Below are 19,951 nucleotides of genomic sequence, written 5' to 3'. Positions count from 1 at the left end.
GAAATCCTCATACTTTATGCATATTTCTCATATGGTAAAGAAAGCTTTTGTTATCAAATAGAAATGTGTTCTGGACATATCTTAATAGCACAGAAGCAACATTAAGTCCAACTCCTAAATTCTCTAGCTATAGCTGCTGAATTTTCATGAGCTTCATGTTCAAGACCTGCTCAGAAGTTTGCATAGGATAGACTTTATTTGCAGAGTCATTTTATATTGACAACAGTTTTTTTTTTAGAAGCTGCATGCCATTTCATTCACAGATTTTATAATTATCTTCACTTTTTATATGTTTACTAAAGGGTGTAGATGGTGGACCTGGTGATAAAGGTGAAGATGGTGAATCAGGCCAACCTGTAAGTATTAGTGTTTTTTATTAAATGTTGAGATTCCTTTTTAGCCCAGGTGATATACACAATTTTGTCTATTCATAGTATAAAATTCTAAACTAGGCCATATATTTGCAAACTTGTATATCTGTTTCATATCCTTGCTATATTACCATTATTTTGTGTTATTTCATAATTACAGGGTCCTCCTGGACCATCTGGAGAATCTGGACCACCAGGCCCTCCCGGCAAAAGGGTGAGTTTAGTTTTGTTGCGTACAAACATATGAATAGTCTTTGGATTAGCAATGCTAGATATCTGCACACTATAATTTTGAAAGCTTCAAGGTGAGACAAATGAAAAAAGCTTTCAAATTGAATAAGATCTAAACAGTCATAGCTAAGGGAGTACAACATGATTATAGTTGGACAGAATAGAATATTGATTCAACTACCATACATATTGTGTAAGTAACAAATGAAGGAAGGCAACAATGGTTGGCATTAAAGCCACATGCCACAATTATTATATTAACCATACAGATAGGAAAACATACCCTCTGGTGAACTTTGGTAGTCATAGTCTGTAGCCTGATATAGCAAAATATCTTATAAAGTATTTTAGTACAGTGAAGCACCTGGGCATTGTTTAACAACAGCTCTGGGTGCTGACATGAACTTGTCAGTCCAACTAACCATTATCAATGCAACATATCTTCTCTGACAAAGCAATAAACTGTGCACTCCTCCATTATTTAAAAATTTTGGTGGACTATTGTAGGCCTACACAGAAGCTCAAAATGCTATAGACTCAATATAGTTAATCAATAAAATCTGTGGATGGATGCTGGTGGATTAATTTAAATTGGTTTTCTGGGAGTAGAATATTTGTCACCTATCCTCGGGTTCGGTTATCAATATTTGATTGGTGGAGTTCTAACTTCCAGCCCCGCCATCAATCAGCTGTTTGAAGACCACAGCATACCAAGCACCATCACATCATACCGAGCACAGCACTCTTCATTATACACTGCCTGTCCTCAAAATAAGTCACCACCTGGATTAAACTAAGCAAATAGTTATTATGAGCCTCCTATTGGATAATTACTGCATAGGCGATTATCTTTCAGCTGGCAATAAGTTATTAAACCCCAACTGGTGCAATGAGTTGCTTTTCATTTCCTAAACAACCATGTCGAAAGACACATCTCGTGGTTGTGGAAAAGATGTTAGTCTATTTGAGAAGAGTCAAATCATTGGCATTCATCAAGCAGAGAAAACATCTAAGGAGATTGCAGAAACTACTAAAATTGGGTTAAGAACTGTCCAATGCATTAGTAAAAACTGGAAGGATAGTGGGGACATATTCGAGGGAGAAATGTGGCGGGGAAAAAATCCTGAATGATTGTGATCGGCAATGACTTAAATGTTTGGTGAAATCAAATCTAAGAAAAACAACTGTAGAACTCAGGGCTATGTTTAATAATGAAAGAAAAAGCATTTCCACATGCACAATGTGAAGGGAACTCAAGGGATTGGCAAACCAGACAAAATGGCTTAAATTTGCTAGGGAGCATAAAGATTGGACTCTGGAGCAATGGAAGAAGGTCATGTGGTCTGATGAGTCCAGATTTACCCTGTTCCAGAGTGATGGGCGCATCAGGGTAAGACGAGAGGCAGATGAAGTGATGCACCCATCATGCCTAGTGCCTACTGTACAAGCCTGTTCGGGCAGTGCTATGGTCTGGGGTTGCTGCAGTTGGTCAGGTCTAGGTTCAGCAACAGTATGTGCTCCAAGAATCAGGTCAACTGACTACCTGAACATACTGAATGACCAGGTTATTCCAGCAATGGATTTTTTTCTTCCCTGATGGCACCGGCATATTCCAAGATGACAATGCCAGGATTCTTCGGGCTCAAATTGTTAAAGAGTGGTTCAGTGAGCATGAGACATCATTTTTACACATGGATTGGCCACCACAGAGTCCAGACCTTAACCCTATTGAGAATCTTTGGGATGTTCTGGAGAAGTCTTTGCGCAGCAGTCAGACTCTACCATCATCAATGCAAGATCTTGGTGAAAAATGTATGCAACACTGGATGGAAATAAAGATTGTGACATTGCAGAAGCTTATCGAAACAATGCCACAGCAAATGCATGCCGTAATCAAAGCTAAAGGCTTTTTTTTGGGACAGGCAGTGTATAACAACTATGCTTGGTATTGCAGCTCATGCCCATTCACTTGAATGGAACTGAGCTGCACATAGGCTATATTTCCAATGAATGTGACATTAATGGCCTAGGAAGAGGCCACAAATCTCACTTGTGTGCTGACCGCTTTTAACAGCTGATCTGCGCAGGTGCCAGGAGTGGGGCTCCCAAGATTAGGTATTGATGAACTATACTGTGGATAGGTCATCAATATTTTACTTGAAAACCCAGGTTTGAGAAGAAAGTTGTGTATAAATGTGTATGTATGACAAACCACCATGTATGTAATTCCTGGTATATGTATAAACTTTTCTTTCAGGGACCCCCTGGTGCTCATGGTGCAGAAGGCAGACAAGGAGAGAAAGGTGCAAAGGTAAGGGCATACAGTATATTCTGTTACACTTTTAGAGTTTTCCATTTTCATATTTATTTACTTTAGAACATTCATCATATTTTCTAATATATAAAATTGTTTCTTTAAGGGTGAAGCTGGTGCTGAGGGACCTCCAGGAAAGACAGGGCCAGTCGGAGCTCAGGGGCCAGCAGGAAAACCAGGTCCTGAAGGTCTGAGAGGAATTCCAGGACCTGTGGTGAGTGTATACAGTGTTACTACTGGTTTACTATGCATAAAAAGGAAATTTAATGATTTCTATGTCCTAAAATATCTTTCATTAGACATAATGTAAACCTACGGGTATACGGATAAGATTTCTATATTTTTAAGATGTATTAGCAGATTTGGTGTGTTCATGTGGTCTATTCTGTTTAGGGAGAACAAGGTCTTCCAGGTGCTCCAGGACAGGATGGACCTCCAGGTCCAATGGTAAGTGACAAACGCATGTTTTAATGATATGGTATGGTATTAATGTAGTGCCAAGCACTGTCACTGTCCGAAGGCATCGGATGCTAAATATAATTTAGGTATTTATTTATTTGCTGTAAAATCCAATTATCTTGTGTCTCTGTACTACACAGGGCAACATGGCTATAAAGGGATATTCCAGTATTTTAGAAATGGTGACTTATTCTCATGATAGGCCATCAATATTAGATTTGTGGGGATTCAACACCCTGCATTCCAACAAGTCAAATGTTCAGGAGTACTACACAGCTCTGCCCATTGTGTAATGGACAGGACTGCCTACTGCATTGTTGCTCCCAGTAACCTGCACAGTAGCAGCGCTGCAGTACACAGCTCCATCTACTGCACAATGGAGCTTGTTCTGAACAACTGATAGGAGGGGGAGTGGGCCTATCCTGAAAATAGGATATCACTAACAAAATACTGGAAAACCCCTTTAATGTAAGTTTCTAGGACATTATATAAAAAGTTGACATTGTTCCTGGACTTTTCCTTATATCATGTGGTAATTAAATATTCGCAAGATCGCAAGTTCGTGGCGGGTCCCCTTCATTTTAATGGCAGGCGAACCTGAAAAACCTTCAGCTCATATTTGCAGCCAAGAAATAATTACTAGAAGTGCACAAATAGTCCCACAACATGGACAGTGACATACCAGATATATTATTAGAATTTGCGATCTAAATTCATTATTTTTTTCAATGCAAAATATCGGCAATATAATTTTTGTGTACGCGCATGCGCAAATGCACTATACAGTACCCAAATGCACTATAAAGAAAGCAATGTGCATTCTGCAATTTGTGGACCGCACATCGCCGGCACTATAATAGAAAATGCCTAATCTTGTCTGCAATTGCGGACAAGAATAGGACATGTTCTATTTTTGGCGGAAACGGAGGCACAGATGCGGAAATGCGGATCCGCAAATTCAGATGCGGACAGCACATTCTGGCCCCATTGAAAATGAATGGGTCTACAACCGTTCCGCAAAATTGCGAAACGGATGCAGACCCATTTTGCGGACGTGTGAATGGAAAAGATATCCCCCAAAATGAAAATATATTAAGTTATTATTATAGTGCCGGCGATGTGCGTTCTACAAATTGCAGAATGCACATTGCTGGTGTCCGTGTTTTGCGTATACGCAAAACATATACGGACGTGTGAATGGACCCTCATAGTAAAATTATTAAAGGTTACGTTTTATCTTTATGTATATTCTAATGGATTGCCTTCCTTAAAGTTAAGCAAAAAGCATAGATGTGGTAGGCAATAACAAGTGCTCGGCGGCACTAAATCAGGTGCTCGGCGGTACCAAATCAGAAACCATATGTCCTACCACAATCCGAGGGGTTCCATTGCACATCCATGAATCCCGGAGGGAAAGCAAAAAACATATATCCCTGGGCTAGATGATGATGTGGTATTGAAGTACAGGGTGGGCAAAAAACTGTCCCTGATATTGTCCTACAGGGGGTGCTATTCTGGCCCTGATAGCCTAACCACAGAGCACCAGCCCTGATAAGAGCGACCCCGTCTGGAACCTTACCCTATATAAAAATTGCCTTAGTAAGCCCCTAGCCCCTAGGCCCCTGACTTCCAGGTGATCACTATACAGATCTATGTGTTTTTGACTCATTATAAAAGTATATTATAAGTATATTGCACCCCTCTGTGTATCACACATATAGATAGCACACCTATACTACTCCTTAAAATGACTTTTGTGGCCCTATTAGCTAGCGTTTGGTGTCCCTAACAGCCTGTCCCTGCTCCACACAGCAACCTCTCCCTACACTGGCAAATCACTGAATGTAAAATGGCGGCCAGATCAGGTTTATTTATGAGGTAGGGGGTATGTCCATGTGCTGAAATATCTCAATTAGCTGTCCTGTACCACCTGATGGATGTGTCATGGGTCAAAGTTCTTCATAATGTAAAAGAATATGACGGGCACAAATTTCTCCATATGTTCGCATGTTTGGCGAATCGCGAACACGCAAAGTTCGCCGCGAAACAACCGCCGGGTGAACCGCAAGGCCATCTCTGCTTGTAGCCTCTCATGGCAGGGCTTCTAACCAGCATTATTCAGCAGTATAATGCTCGCACAGACACCGAAAGGGTTTCCATGAATGTCTTCATCAGATTGGCAATAAATCTGATGATTGGGCAGCCAAATAAGATTGAAATCAAGCAATTATGGTACCATTTGGGATGCCAGCTTCTGCAACCAACAAGTCTGCAGGATCTATAGGCCCAGGTGCATCTGTGGGAGAATGTGCCACAAGATAACATAGGGAGCATGCATGCCTCCATGTCCAACCGTAACTTATTTTGTATCCAGGCTAGAGGTGGCTCAACAGGGTACCAGAGCCTCCTTTCAAATGTTCAGTTTTCCCCAATCAACTTATTTTTAACTTAAAGGGTTTGTCCGGGTTCAGACCTGAACCCGAATATAACCTCTTCTTTACTCATTTACTCTATATAAGTGGAGCATCGGAGCATTTCCTTGCTCCGATGCTCCCCCTTGCCTTGCGTTGTATCTCACATAGCAATGTCTGTTTGTTTACTGCTGGTGATGTACCAGGCTTCTCATCACTATGCTAGGTGGAGACTTCTGCCTAGCAGAGAGCCCGGTGACATCACCGTCACAGATGGGGGGTGTATAGTGCTTCCCTAGGCTGTTTTAGAGGCAGATACTAGTTTCAGTAAACAAATAGAACTTGCCCTGCGCGATGCAGTGTGAGACAAGGGCGAGCATTGTAGCAAGAAAATGCTGTGATGCTCCATTCATATAGAGAAAATTAGTAAAAAAGAGTTCATATACAACCCCTTTAATTGATTACAGCATTTTTGATTGATTGTATATACAGTATATATATATATATATATATATATATATATAGAGAGAGAGAGAGAGTGAGAGAGAGAGTACACAAATTTAAGTTATTTTCATTTAATTTTTCAATTTGTTTGACAGATGTTACAATGTATATTTGTTTTCTTTAGGGTCCACCTGGACTTCCAGGTCTGAAAGGTGATCCTGGTACAAAGGGTGAAAAGGTACCGTATTTGTTTGCATTTACTGTACTATCAATTTCCTATTCTTTTGTGAAAACTTTGAATACCAGACTGTATAATGTAACTGAGAAGCTATAACAATTATTAAAATGATGGCGTTTGCATTCTAGCTTCTCTAGTACTAAGGGTTATATATGCAAAGTATAGAAATTGGTGTTTAGTTTAGTAGTGGACATTCATTTTGGTCAGACCATTTGAAATGTTGTGCCAAAATGATGCCCACATTGTGCAGCTGTTTTCAATTTTTAGGTCTGCCACTGATCCAATCCCCCCTCTCCAACACCTCAAAAAATGTATAATGTGTATTATTATTTTTTTTTTTTATCATTGACAATTTTTTAGGAAGGATGTTTTTTTTTTATAACTACCTCATCGAATTTAGCTAACATTTTCTTTTCTTCAATTACTTTTAGGGACATCCTGGTTTGATTGGTCTTATTGGTCCACCTGGAGAGCAGGGTGAAAAGGGAGACAGAGGACTTCCAGGTCCACAGGGAACACCTGGATCCAAGGGTGATGGTGTACGTGTGATTTTATTATATGTCTAATTTTTCTAGTTTATATCATTAGTCTTGAAGCTTATCAATGTTCAGATAATATAAATAACCATGTCTATAAACCTATAAACCTATGAAACATCTAAAGTCTAATCTTTCTCTAATAATATATCTTTCTAATTCCAATAGGGCATATCAGGTTCTGGTGGCCCCAATGGTCCTCCTGGTTCTCCTGGCTTGCCTGTAAGTATCCAGTAAAATATCCATGCACACTTAGTAAATATAATACTACATAGAATACCATACATATCTGAACATATACAACCCATCAGAAGCATGTCTTTGAAGAATCATGATTTCAACATAAAATATTGTACAACTTGAGATTCATAGATTGAGCATGTTATATTATGCCTGTTAGTTTCTACTGTTTCCACCAAGTATCTGTCATAAAGCTTAGGTTGACACCCCCCCCCCCCCCCAGTAAAGTCTAACATGTTCATATGATTAAGCCAAATATACATTTTAATCATTTATTCACTATTATTGTTTTATTGCAAACTTTTTAGGTCTATAATCATTTTATTTTTATAGGCAGCTTTAGGATTAAACCCAAACTCATATAGACTAGGGTAGTTAGCAGTTTGATACTGAATGTTTGAAGTTAAATTTTGAATCATAAATTATTTTTAAGATTGTTTAATCAACCGGGTCATAAATCTTTTTTTTTGTTATATATTTCTAGGGCCCACAAGGTCCTAAGGGTTCGAAGGGATCATCTGTAAGTATTTTGCACTTATCATTATATACCTGTCTATAATACTTTCATCTTTCTCTTATGGCATTCAAAATCCTCTGTGTTTTGTATCATTTACTATATTCTTTGATCCTGATCCCAGGTTGCTATATTTTGTCTCTGCTGGCTTTCCAACCCTTTAACTGTTTCATATATCATAGAGATGAATCTTCAGGTCTCTTCTACAATGTACCTTATTGCATTACCTTGATCTTCAGATATGTTTATTAGTTCTGTTTTCATTTCTTTTTTTGACATGTTGCTTGTAGGGTCCTGCTGGTCAGAAGGGAGATTCTGGTCTGCCTGGACTTCCTGGTCCTCCGGTAAGAAACCCTAAATTAGTTTAAGTTTAAGGGGGGGGGGGGAGTCCAAGCTGTTTATCTGTATTCTATAAAATATATTGTACTTACTTATGCTTTTGATACCTCAAAACTTTTTGGGTCTTGCATCAATTCATAAAATAATGTACAAATGTATGGAACTAGCTTTATGGGGAAATATAGTACTTTTATTCATTGTCCAAAAGAGAAGCATTTTATGAGCAAAGAGGGACCGATGATTTGGGTAAAAAATAAGCACTGTCACTTTAAACGAGGGACACTAGGGAAATATGTTTTTGTTGTCATTGTTCTTGATTTCAACATAAGTATAACTTAGGGTCATCCAGCAGTAGAAGTAACTGGAATATTTTTTGTACAGGGTCCACCTGGAGAAGTCATCCAACCATTACCTATCCAGTCACCAAAGAAGACTCGCAGATCCCCAGATGGCATGATGGCTGATCTTGGAGACAACATTTTGGATTATGATGGAATGGAGGAGGTCTTTAACTCCCTCAACTCACTGAAACAAGATATAGAACGTATGAAGTATCCAGAGGGATCACAGAACAATCCTTCTAGAACATGCAAAGATCTCCAGCTATCTCATCCTGAATTCCCTGATGGTAATTATGCATAAAAAAGTGTTTTCCTACTGTTCCTCTAACATGTTACTATAGATCTTTTACATGCAATAAAAAAACAACTGTGCAGTATAATGCATTTTTCACATATTCTCAAGCTCCATAAATGAAAAATTTTTAATACTGTGGATATTACACATGAATTCTATCTCATGTTGATCCACAGTCTTAATTTCATTAGTTGCTCATGAAAATGTGAAATCATATGCATTGTATATGTTAATAGTATGTCTGCCAGTGATCAGCCTTAGTGGATACAGCCTAGCCACTGAATATTAGACCGCTGTTATGCTCCCTAGTTATACCTAAATAATGTGACCAATTTATCATGTGCTATCTAAAAAAATGGTCCTATTCTCATGTATTATAGTCTGGCTAAAATCGTTATAAACTAAGTAATATATTGGCTAAATGAGTCTATTCTTTTGAGATGTAGTAGTATGTGTTTCATGAAAGTTTGTAAATTTTAGTCATACTGTAAATCTTCTTTACTTTCAGGTCATTTCCAAAATGGCCAATGATTGAGGGTCATTTAACCCAACCCATTCATCAACCTATTTATATCCATTGAATAATAGTGTGCATGGCAAGTCAAACTAGCGCATGTGCAATGCGGTGTACAGTGTTATTCAAAGGACACCACTGATGATCAGGTTGATCTACGTGACCCTTCATTAGTGATCAATTTGAGACCTGAACAACATGCGGGGGGTGTGGAATATTGGCATGCACAGTGGGCAGCACTATAGAAAACAGATTGGCAAATAAAAGTATATATAGCTATATATGTTGCTTCCAGTATATGTTGGAAAGTAAAAGTAAAGTAGCCAGCTCTTTGAATGTTTAGGTGTTCACTACTGTGAGAGTTTGGCCTGTTTTATTTTTATATTTTATATATATGCAAATATGTGGCATACATTTGTATATGACGCACATTGACCTCTGTTATAAAAACATATATTTTTTTACTGTAAACAGTAGTGTAATCTAAAACCCTAACCTGTTGCCTGCACAAAAAAAAGTATCCTTAACATAATGCACAAAATATATTCCTAAATGACCCATCTATGCATATGCTTGCATATGTTTGCGCATATAAAACAATGGGGAACTTTAATTCATTACATGGAAAAAAGATTAGTGAAAAGATAACGTAGCAAGTTGTATAGTAAAGAAGATAAACACGGCAGGTCCTTGTCCAGTATTCAGTGGTGGTGGACAACAAACAGCAATTTGACCAAGCTGTACATTAACCTCAATTTTTTTTATATACATATACCACTGACAATTTTTACAAGATAGCATTAAATTCTCAGTTTAAACATCTGTAAATTCTGAACATACTGTTATGTTTTATTATTTATTACATGCATCCTTATTCTTTACTTTAGGTGAATATTGGATTGATCCAAACCAGGGATGCTCTGGAGACTCTTTCAAAGTCTATTGTAACTTCACTGCTGGAGGAGAAACTTGTATATTTGCAGACAAGAAGTCAGAAGGAGTAAGTTAGTCTGTCCATAATTTAGCATTATAGAATATTTTAGTTTCCATTTTAACCATAATCACATGGTCTTGGATAACTAACTTGTCTGAATAAGAACGATACTCAGAGATCTTTTGGCACTTTGCTGCAATAAGGCAAACTCACGAGTCTACAGCATCTGTAGCTCTTAACTACTAAGCAAAAGAAAGCATTTTTATTGGATAGAAAGTTAATCATGAATCCCATTTAACTGTGTCATTGTTTGTCTAAATCATAGTTACCAATTGTTCTGCATGTCTTGTTGAATACAGGTACGGATTTCATCATGGCCGAAAGAAAACCCTGGATCCTGGTTTAGTGAATTTAAGAGAGGAAAGCTGGTGAGTTCATCAGTTCATGTTAAAGGGGTTGTGTAGTGCAAAGATATTGATGACCTATCCTCAAGACAGGTCATCAATATCAGATTGGCGGAGTCCGATTCCCAACACCACCATTTTTTAAAGGGACAGCATGTACTTATGTTAGCGCTGCTTCCACTTCAAAATTACCTGTACACCCTAGAAATCCACCTTTCTTGGCTAGTCTAACAACATTTCGGAGCCTACAGATAAAGCCACCATTATTTTGACTGGATAACATTACAGTAATACAAAAAATCACACTAAAGGGACCACTATGGCACAATCACAGTGCAGATTACATCTTTATATAATTTGTATAGAGGTTTCTAGTAGGTTCAGAAGAAATAAAGCATATATTAAAGAAAATACATTATCTGCAGGAGTTCTTGTTACCTCTAAATTTAAGCTTGAAAAAAATACTTACAGTTGTCACCAGATGACTTGTGCTTCATATCCATACTTAGTAGGGTCAGTTGTATTGCATAGAAAATAGTTGTTGGCCAAATGTTACATTTTTGATGCATATTAGTTACTAAATACACAACAAGAAGAAATCACAGCCGGCACTAATGAACGCAGTCCAATGTCAGCAACACTTCTCTTTCAGCAAACATGCAGTGAAATAGGTGGTGCTCTGCCAGTACTAGCAGACCAATAATAGCATAAATAAATAGAAGCGGCACTCACCGAATCTTCACAAATCATAGCTTTGTTACAGGTTAAAACACTGCGGATGCGGGTCACAATTTGAGAAAGCGCAATCTTAGCGCAAAACAGCTGTTGCCTGACTTTGCTGCAATTGTGACCAGCATCCGCAGTGTTTTAACCTGTAATAGAGCTACAATTTGTGAAGATTCGGTAAAGTGCCGCTTTTTCCTTCTATTTATTTATGTGATTGTGTTAGTTACTAAATAGATTTAAACTATTTGAGGATTCAAGTCGGTATGTTTTCCACTGACACCATTGTCATTTCTACCCCATAGCTCTCCTACGTTGATGTTGAGGGGAACTCCATTAATCAAGTTCAAATGACTTTCCTGAGACTGCTCAGTGCCTCTGCTCGACAGAACTTCACCTACAGCTGCCACCAGTCAGTAGCCTGGCATGATGCTGTAAACAATAACTATGACAAGGCCCTGAGGTTCTTGGGATCAAATGATGAGGAAATATCTTACGACAACAGCCTCTTTATTAAAGCCCTGCACGATGGATGTGCGGTAAGTAAAGAAGATTTTATATATATATATATATATATATATATATATATATATTTATAGATAAAATATTTAGAATTATTATGACTGTAGGTTCCTATACACATCATGTAGCAGTTGTATGTTTATTCACGTTGATAGGCCCCTTCAATGTTTGTCAATACGTATGTGCCTGGTACTGAAGCACAAACCCGTTTTAATCCCCTTTGTTCTGCTGATCATAGAGGTTTTGGGGATAGCGTACCTACTGATTATGGATTATTAGATCTCTAATAGTGTCAATTTCTTTGCACTTTTAAGAAAACAGAAATATACATTTCTAATAAAATTTCTTTAACAGCAGCAGAAAACAACTAAAAATCTTAGGTTCCATGTCCAAGACTATGATGATTAATTTAGGACTTCTCAGTGGTTTAAAACCCCTTCTTCCAAAGGTTTCTATTGGTAGGATGTTAAGTGGTTAAACCTTTAGGCAAATAGAAGGCCCATGCTTAGTGATTATCACTTTTTACCTGCATGTACCAAAAATTCTGTACTGGATTACAATTCTGTAACAAGGTTATAACATATATATATATATATATATATATATATATATATATAACTTTTAGAAAATAATACATAACCTATTCACATTCAGGAAGAATCCTTGCTAAATGAGAAGAAAGTGTTTCCACATCACTAGGCACACATCCATGTTGAGCATTAATACATTTCTTTTGCTTTTGACAGATCTTTGTCTTAATGTATTCTGATTAAATTACAAACGTGTGCAAATTATAGTAAAACGTGGAAATTAGACATAGTTATTGATGCAGCTGCTTGACTTACTCATGACTTGTAATTATTAGATTTTCAGGTTTTAGAAATATCTCTGAAGTTCACTTGGTTTAAATATTTGTATTTTTATGTGAGGCGGGGAAGGGGTTAAGATAACATGAAAATATACTGAAAAGTTGCTGCTACTGTATCCTATAATAAAGTTAATAGAAGGGAGTTTTTTAAGACCTAACACATTTTTGCACAGACAGCTGTGAATTGTATAATCATTTTTTGCCTATAGTAAAGCTACAAAAAAAATTGTCCCCAAATTATGTGAGCTCGAAGCTCATCCACATAAGAGATATATATATATATATTTTTTAAACTTTATTCTTTTCGAAAACATATACACATTCATCACATCAATAACATAATACAACACAATCCATATTACCACTTTAATAAATATTATCCTTATTAGTTATCACCCAAATACCCACCCGCCACCCCATGGAAAAAAGGAGAGAGAGAGGAACTGAGAAAAATAAAATAAAAAATTCTCGACCTAATATGGCCATTTATTCCATATCTCATCAAGTCCTTCTGAATTTTTTGTATAGCACTCAGAAACCCATTGAGTTTTAATCGGATTAACTACTGCTTCACGCCACTGTCCCACTGTAGGCGGGTCTTCCTTTATCCATTTCCTAAGTATAAGGAGTCTAGCTTGAAATAGTCCTTTACCCAGGACCAATCGTACTTCTTTCTTTAATTTCAAATGTTCAGTTGCTCCCAATATACAAACTACTGGATCTTCAAACACCTGAACATCCAGGAATACAAATACAATCTCTGCTATCTCCTTCCAATATCTAAAAAGTCTGGGGCATCTCCAAAAACAGTGTATTAGATCTGCGTTCCCTCCCCTATATTTTGGGCAAATATCGGAAGTTCTCACACCCATTTTCTTTAGCATCTTAAGAGATCGATGTAATCTATGTACTATAAAAAACTGTGATATTTTATGTGAACCCCTATCCGACACCGTTGGATAACTTCTAAGAGCATCTTTCCATTTCTTTTCCGAAAAGAAAAGCTGAAGTTCTTTTTCCCATTTTTTTTTAGCAAGTATTGTAATCCGTTCTTTCTTTCCTTCCATCAATATCCTGTATCTTTTTTTTGTTATACCTCTTTTTTCTCCTCCGTTAGTGAATTTATATATTCTGTCTGATTGTTCCTTTCTATATTTATCTACCTTTACCACTGTCCTCAAAGCGTTCCTGAGCTGGAGGTATTTGTAAATATCCTTTTGGGGATCCCAAACTCCCTTGCAAGTGTATTAAAGTCCTTCAATTTATCTTCTTCAAATACTTGGGCTAGATATTTTATCCCCTTTTTTTCCCAATCAATATAACTCCTAATCGTTTGCAGTTCCTTTAAATTTAAATTTTTCCAAATATGTGCATATTGCAAAAAAACTTTAATCCCCAATAGTTTTTCAATCTGCCCCCATGTGTGATCCATTGAATTCATTATTCTATTTCCTGTAGTATTTTTCCCTTGTGTACCAGATTCCAATATCTCTAAGTGATTAAATTCCCCTCTCCAACCCATTTTATTTAATTCCTGTCTTCCCACTAAACCATTCAAACTATCTCTTATCTGACTATATTGTGTTATCAAATAATACAAAAGACAGTTAGGAACCGCCAAACCACCCTCTCTTACTGGGAGCCGAAGCACTTATTTTTTTATCCTAGGAATAGCACCTTTCCAAATAAATTCCCGCATTAGGCGATCCAATAATCTAAATATCTTCTGCGGCAGTCTTATTGGGGCATTTTGTAAAACATAAAGTAACTTTGGGAGAAAAATCTTTTTTATTCGATTTACCCGACCTTGAATAGAGAGTGGTAATCCTTTCCAAATATGTATTTTGGTTCTATGTTCTTTTATTACGGGAAGTACGTTTAGTTTTTCATAATCTTCTATATTGCTGGAGATTTGTATGCCTAAATATTTGAAGAGAGATATTACATGGTGCTTTTTCTCTCTGTTCTGTATAATAAAGAGGGTCTCCAAATTGCCTTGCTCTATAATATCTATAAATAGGGATGGTCTTAACTCCTTTCCAGCCACTGCTCTACATGTATGGAGGAAGCTGGGACTTTAAACATGATGCCCGCTCACGAGCTAAGCTAAGCACCATAGCTGCCAAATTTCTTCTGTTTTACACAGCAGATACCTGGAGGCAAAGTGCTGATCGCAGACTTTTATACCTCTCAGATGCCATAATTGTGACCACAGTATCAGAGAGGTGAAGCCCTGAGAGCTCTGCCCTATGGCTTCCCCACATTGAGATCAAAAGAGCCATTTGGTTGCTGTGGCAGCCTCAGGCTCTCTGAAAAATCTGAGGCCTGCCACCGAGATGTCTATATAGAGCCCTACCTCAATGTAATGAGAGAAATGGCTGATTTGCTGCTTTTTCATCACTTCACCTCCCGAAAAAAAAAACCTGAATAAAAAGTGATGGTAACAATATGAATTACAGATTGCCCTCCTAAAAATGAGCCCCCCACACAGCCCCATAGACATAAATCTAAACATTATGGGAACATTTTTATTTTTTAAGTATAAAAACAAGAAAAACTATAAAAATGTTATCCCTGTAATTGTGCAGACCCAAAGACTAAAATTAACTGGTCAGTTTTACCGCACAGAGAACATTGTAAAAACAAAATCAATAAAACTGAGGTGGGATTGCATTTTTTTCTAATGCCACCACCTTTGAAATTAATTTTCCAGCTTCCCACTATATTGTATAGACTATAGTACCATTAGAAAGCAAAACTTGTCTAACAAAACAACAACCCCTCATATGGCTGTATGATAGGAAAAATAAAAAAAAAGTAATGGCTACAGAAAGGCAGGCAGTAAAAAAATGAAAACACAAAAATTAAAAAGAAGTTAAAAAACTGTTCTTATAAAGGATGCCACAGAGTTGTAAAAAGTACAAAAAAAAGAGCACTAAACTGATAAGGGGAAAGGGGGACTTAGTTGTTAAGAAAGTTAAAAATAATTACATTTATTTAGTTTTGAGAAGAGGCGTCTAAGGGGAACATGATTAACTTATAAAAAAATATGTAAATGACTTGTAGAAAAATATGGTGAAAAGCTGTTCCATGTAAAATCCCCTCAAAAGACAAGGGAGCACTGCCTACATCTGGAGAAGAAAAAGTTCAGTCTCCAGAGGGGATGAGGCTTCTTTACTGTAGGACTTATGAATCTAAGGAATAATGCTTCAGGACATTGTCACATAAGGAACAATTAATACTTGCAAAAAAGACTTTGATGATTTCTCAGAACAGAGTAACATTAACACTGATGTAAATGTGTAGAATTCTTGTTTGGAGTATTTTTTTCCAGTCCTGGGGGTGGAAAGGAAGGGATTATGGGTTTCTCACCTCCCATTAGATCAATAGGGGGAAACTTTTTATTGAAAATGTATCCATACACTTTCCCTTCATAGATAGACATGTTTTTTTCAACTATGCTGTGAACTATATAACCACTTTGTGGAGGCAACATGACCAAGAGCTGTATTAGACTGGCAGATGAGCTTTACGATTTTCGAGAAGGAAGCGTTCCTTCCCAACAATTGCCTGTTCATCAGTTGAGGAGACCGCTGCAATTACATGAAGCAGTATCCTCCACAGTGTGGGGAGGACTGATAGCTAATGCCTTTGCAAGTGCCCATACAAAATAATGGTTTGCTGGCAGCAGAGAAATTTTTGTGCATTAAAGATGTGATTGCCCAATAAATGAAGTTCATCGCGTAATCAGTGGCACTTCTAAGGCTGTATTACACTGACCGATATTTTGGCCACCAATCGCTAATGAGCGTTTGCATGAACGGTCGTTAGCAATCATTTAGCAACGTAATACTGCCGCTGCATGCCCAATGAACAAGCAAACACTCGTGCTGTCTAATAGCTATCTGCTGCTGGCAAACCACTAGACAGTATGGGGACAAGTGACGGCATAACGATCGCTCCTTCCTATCCTCCGGAGGAAATTTCTGCATGTAATAGCAGCTGTCTCCTCCAGTGATGAACAGGCAATTGTCGGGAAGGAACGTTTCCTTCTCGAAAATTGTAAAGCTCATCTGCCAGTCTAAGGCCTTTTTCAATTCCGCTATTGAGATCCGTCATATGATCTCAATAGCAGAAGAAAACTATTTAGTTTTGTCCCCATTCATTGTCAATGGGGATAAAACTGAACTAAATGAAACATAATGCACTAAAATCCTTTGGTTGCCCTCCCATTGCGGACAGAATAACGCTGCAAGCAGCGTTTTTCTGTCTGCGATGTCATGCGGAGCAAGATGGATTCATTCTGACACAAAATGTAAGTCAATGGGGACGGCTCCGTCCCCATTGACTTTTAATGGTGTTTAAGACGGATCCGTCATGGCTATAGAAGACATAATACAACCGGATCCGTTCATGACAGATGCATGCGGTTGTATTATTGTAACGGAAGCATTTTTGCAGATCCATGACAGCTCTGCAAAAAATGCTAATGTGAAAGTAGCTTAATACAGCTTTTGGTCATGTTGCCTCCACAATGCGGTTATATAATTACCCAGCACAGTTGAAAAAAAACATGTCTATCTATGAAGGGAAAGTGTATGGCTACATTATCGAAAAAAATTGATCTAATGGAAGGTGAGAAACCCATAATCCCTTCCTTTCCACCGCCGAAAACTGGAAAAGCTAGCTAGCAAGCGATTGCCAGTAGGGAACGCTTCCCTCTCGATGATTGTTTGCTGATCTACCTATCTAGGCTTTACACAGGCAGATCATCGCTAACAAGCTTTCCAAAAAACGCTCGTTAGCGATGATCTGGCCAATCATCAGCCAGTGTAATACAGGCCTAAGTCATTGTTCTTGCAGAACTGCTATTCTGTTGACCATTGACTAATTCCTCATTGACCACTGTGGTAGTGGAGAACACCATTAAGGTGATTGTACAAAACCAGTTAGTTACAGAAAGTTCAGATTTTTTTTTACAGATTATGGAAGTATATTGGGTAAGTACATAAATATGAGCAGACCACTTTATAGACAAACATGGTATAAAATATATTACAATAGTTTTATATTTATTATTTTTATATATGCAAACAATTTACTTTACCCTTAATAGTGATCACTAATGCTTACCATTCTTTTCACAGCTGAGGAAAGGATATGCAAGAACAGTCCTTGAAATCAATACGCTGAAGATAGATCAGTTGCCTATAGCAGATGTTATGATAAGTGACTTTGGGGATCAGAACCAGAAGTTTGGATTTGAGGTCGGACCGGCCTGCTTCTTAGGTTGAGACTGGAATTTCGGACGATCAGCTTAATAAAAAGTGTAAAAAAAATCTTCTAAAAAAAAGCGTCAGGCTTTGGATACCACCAGAGACATGTTCGCCACATGCAAGTTTTGAATATGGATTGTGCAGAGGGGAAGAAAAACTAAATACATAGAAAAAGCTCGCTGCATAAAGGTTACTTAGAATTTGCCAGGCGCCCTCATTTGGGGCAGAATCACATGACTTAAGCAGTTACAAAAATATGAAGGACTTAGATGTGATATAATAGAGACAGCTGTGTCATCCTTTCATAGGAAACGTTTGGTGCTGAAGAACATCCAAAAACAGGCTTCGTCCATCATAGGTGCTATTCTTGTACATGGGTTTACCAGATGCCGTATACATGTAGTTACTCTGCATACTTATTATCAGGCTTGCATGTCCTTTTCCAAAACTTGCATGTGACTCTGGGTTGAGCCATAAAACTAAGAAAAAAATAAACAAAACCCAAAAAGGTTCCCCACTGTCTAGACCGGATGCAGTGTCTGTACTGTGCAAAATACCTTGTAATTCCAGTGGACTCTAACCCTTCTGTCTGACTCCAAATAAAATCCCTTTGTATATATTGATGTGGACGACCTCTCTTATTTGCTGTTGCTAAACAAAATAAATCTATATATATATATATTTACATTCTCTATATATAAAGCCTCAGGTTGCCAAACTGGAAGACAGAAATGATAATCTTAAATTTCACTATTTTTGTGTTGCATTTTTCTTTTGCAAAATGAAACCATTTTGGTGCAATATTTGATGGTGCTAATACCTCATTCCAGGATGTTGTGACATGCATGTATATACCTAAAATAACTTTTTTTAATTATTATTTGTGGTCGGGGTAAAATGTGTATTAAGAGAACTATTTCTGTATAAGATATTTGTCAATTTTGTGTGAAGGTCAAACGCACGTATGTTTAAATTTATGTATCATCGAGGGTTATGCAACTTCTAACGCGTAATAACTGGACGCGAAACAGTCATGTTATGAATTTGTTCAGTTTTTTTATTTTATTCTAGGCGTTTAATACCAGATGGACAGTATATATGTTAATAGTGCTGACTGCTATTTATAGCTATTCGAAACAGACACAGCAATAGGGTTGGTCAGCAAGTTACTACGCTGTTAAACCCATGAATAGCTTTCAGATATTTATATACACAATTTTGTCAAGGTCATGTGATTCTACCTGGTTGCATAGCAACATAGGAGGCGCTGCTAGTAACGCCAGTTAATTTGACATCCAAATTCTGAATTAGTCTTCCAAACTTCTTGTGGTCTTTTCCTCCCATTCTGGTTTTAGCTGGCAAATAAAGATAAAGATTTTCACATTAAAAATTTAATTCTTTTGTAATTATTTTTCATAATATATGTAAGACTTGAAAATTGTGTGTTACTCTTTCATAAATAAACTGTTAAATTAATTGGTTTCAGATCCCGCTAGCTCATTTTCCCATGACATTTAATTAGCAGGATATAGAATAAACATTTTTCTTTTGCTGTTGAATATTTTTCTACAAAAAATGTTTCTGTCACCTCAGAGAAGATATGAAAATGTCATCAATAAATTCAAGTCTTGTTTACGTTAAATGCTCCTTTTATTTCTTAAAATAAATGCTGGGTCAAGCATAAAAACAAATCCCATTGCAATAGTAAGAAATGGTCAGTTTCTTTGTGTTTTTTTGCCTCAGCAAGCAGATTGTCACTGCAAGGTCCCATAAGCTGCTATTGATCTTCCACTTTAAACTGTCTCATTGTGACAGAAGATACATTGATGGAATTCATGAGTAGGGGCCTCAACTAAGTCCACAATGATAAGACTATAATGTGTCCAAAACCCTTCCGTGACTGTTGTGATATCATCTTCAACACATCTCTACATCTGATGAGTGTCCATGTTCTGGGGATCAATGGGGAGTCAAGCT

The 19,951-nt window shown here is 37.4% G+C and overlaps 1 protein-coding gene across 1 annotated transcript in view; it reads left to right on the top strand.

The window, feature by feature from the left end:
* The window catches only part of COL11A1 (collagen type XI alpha 1 chain), a 191,275-nt gene extending 171,969 nt beyond the window's left edge, over positions 1-19,306 (top strand). The window contains exons 53-67 of the mRNA XM_044300667.1: positions 303-356; positions 532-585; positions 2,860-2,913; positions 3,023-3,130; positions 3,310-3,363; positions 6,415-6,468; positions 6,900-7,007; positions 7,173-7,226; positions 7,729-7,764; positions 8,049-8,102; positions 8,479-8,725; positions 10,135-10,247; positions 10,541-10,609; positions 11,614-11,847; positions 17,846-19,306. Of these exons, the coding sequence (XP_044156602.1) occupies positions 303-356; positions 532-585; positions 2,860-2,913; positions 3,023-3,130; positions 3,310-3,363; positions 6,415-6,468; positions 6,900-7,007; positions 7,173-7,226; positions 7,729-7,764; positions 8,049-8,102; positions 8,479-8,725; positions 10,135-10,247; positions 10,541-10,609; positions 11,614-11,847; positions 17,846-17,992 (1,440 nt within the window). The 3' untranslated portion in view covers positions 17,993-19,306. The remainder of the gene's footprint in view (positions 1-302; positions 357-531; positions 586-2,859; positions 2,914-3,022; positions 3,131-3,309; positions 3,364-6,414; positions 6,469-6,899; positions 7,008-7,172; positions 7,227-7,728; positions 7,765-8,048; positions 8,103-8,478; positions 8,726-10,134; positions 10,248-10,540; positions 10,610-11,613; positions 11,848-17,845) is intronic.
* Positions 19,307-19,951: the final 645 nt, after the last annotated feature.

Source organism: Bufo gargarizans, chromosome 7 (genome assembly GCF_014858855.1).
Source record: "Bufo gargarizans isolate SCDJY-AF-19 chromosome 7, ASM1485885v1, whole genome shotgun sequence".
Classification (NCBI taxonomy): Eukaryota; Metazoa; Chordata; class Amphibia; order Anura; family Bufonidae; genus Bufo; species Bufo gargarizans.
Note: the sequence above shows the minus strand (reverse complement) of the source record. Positions and strands in the feature narration are given on the sequence as shown.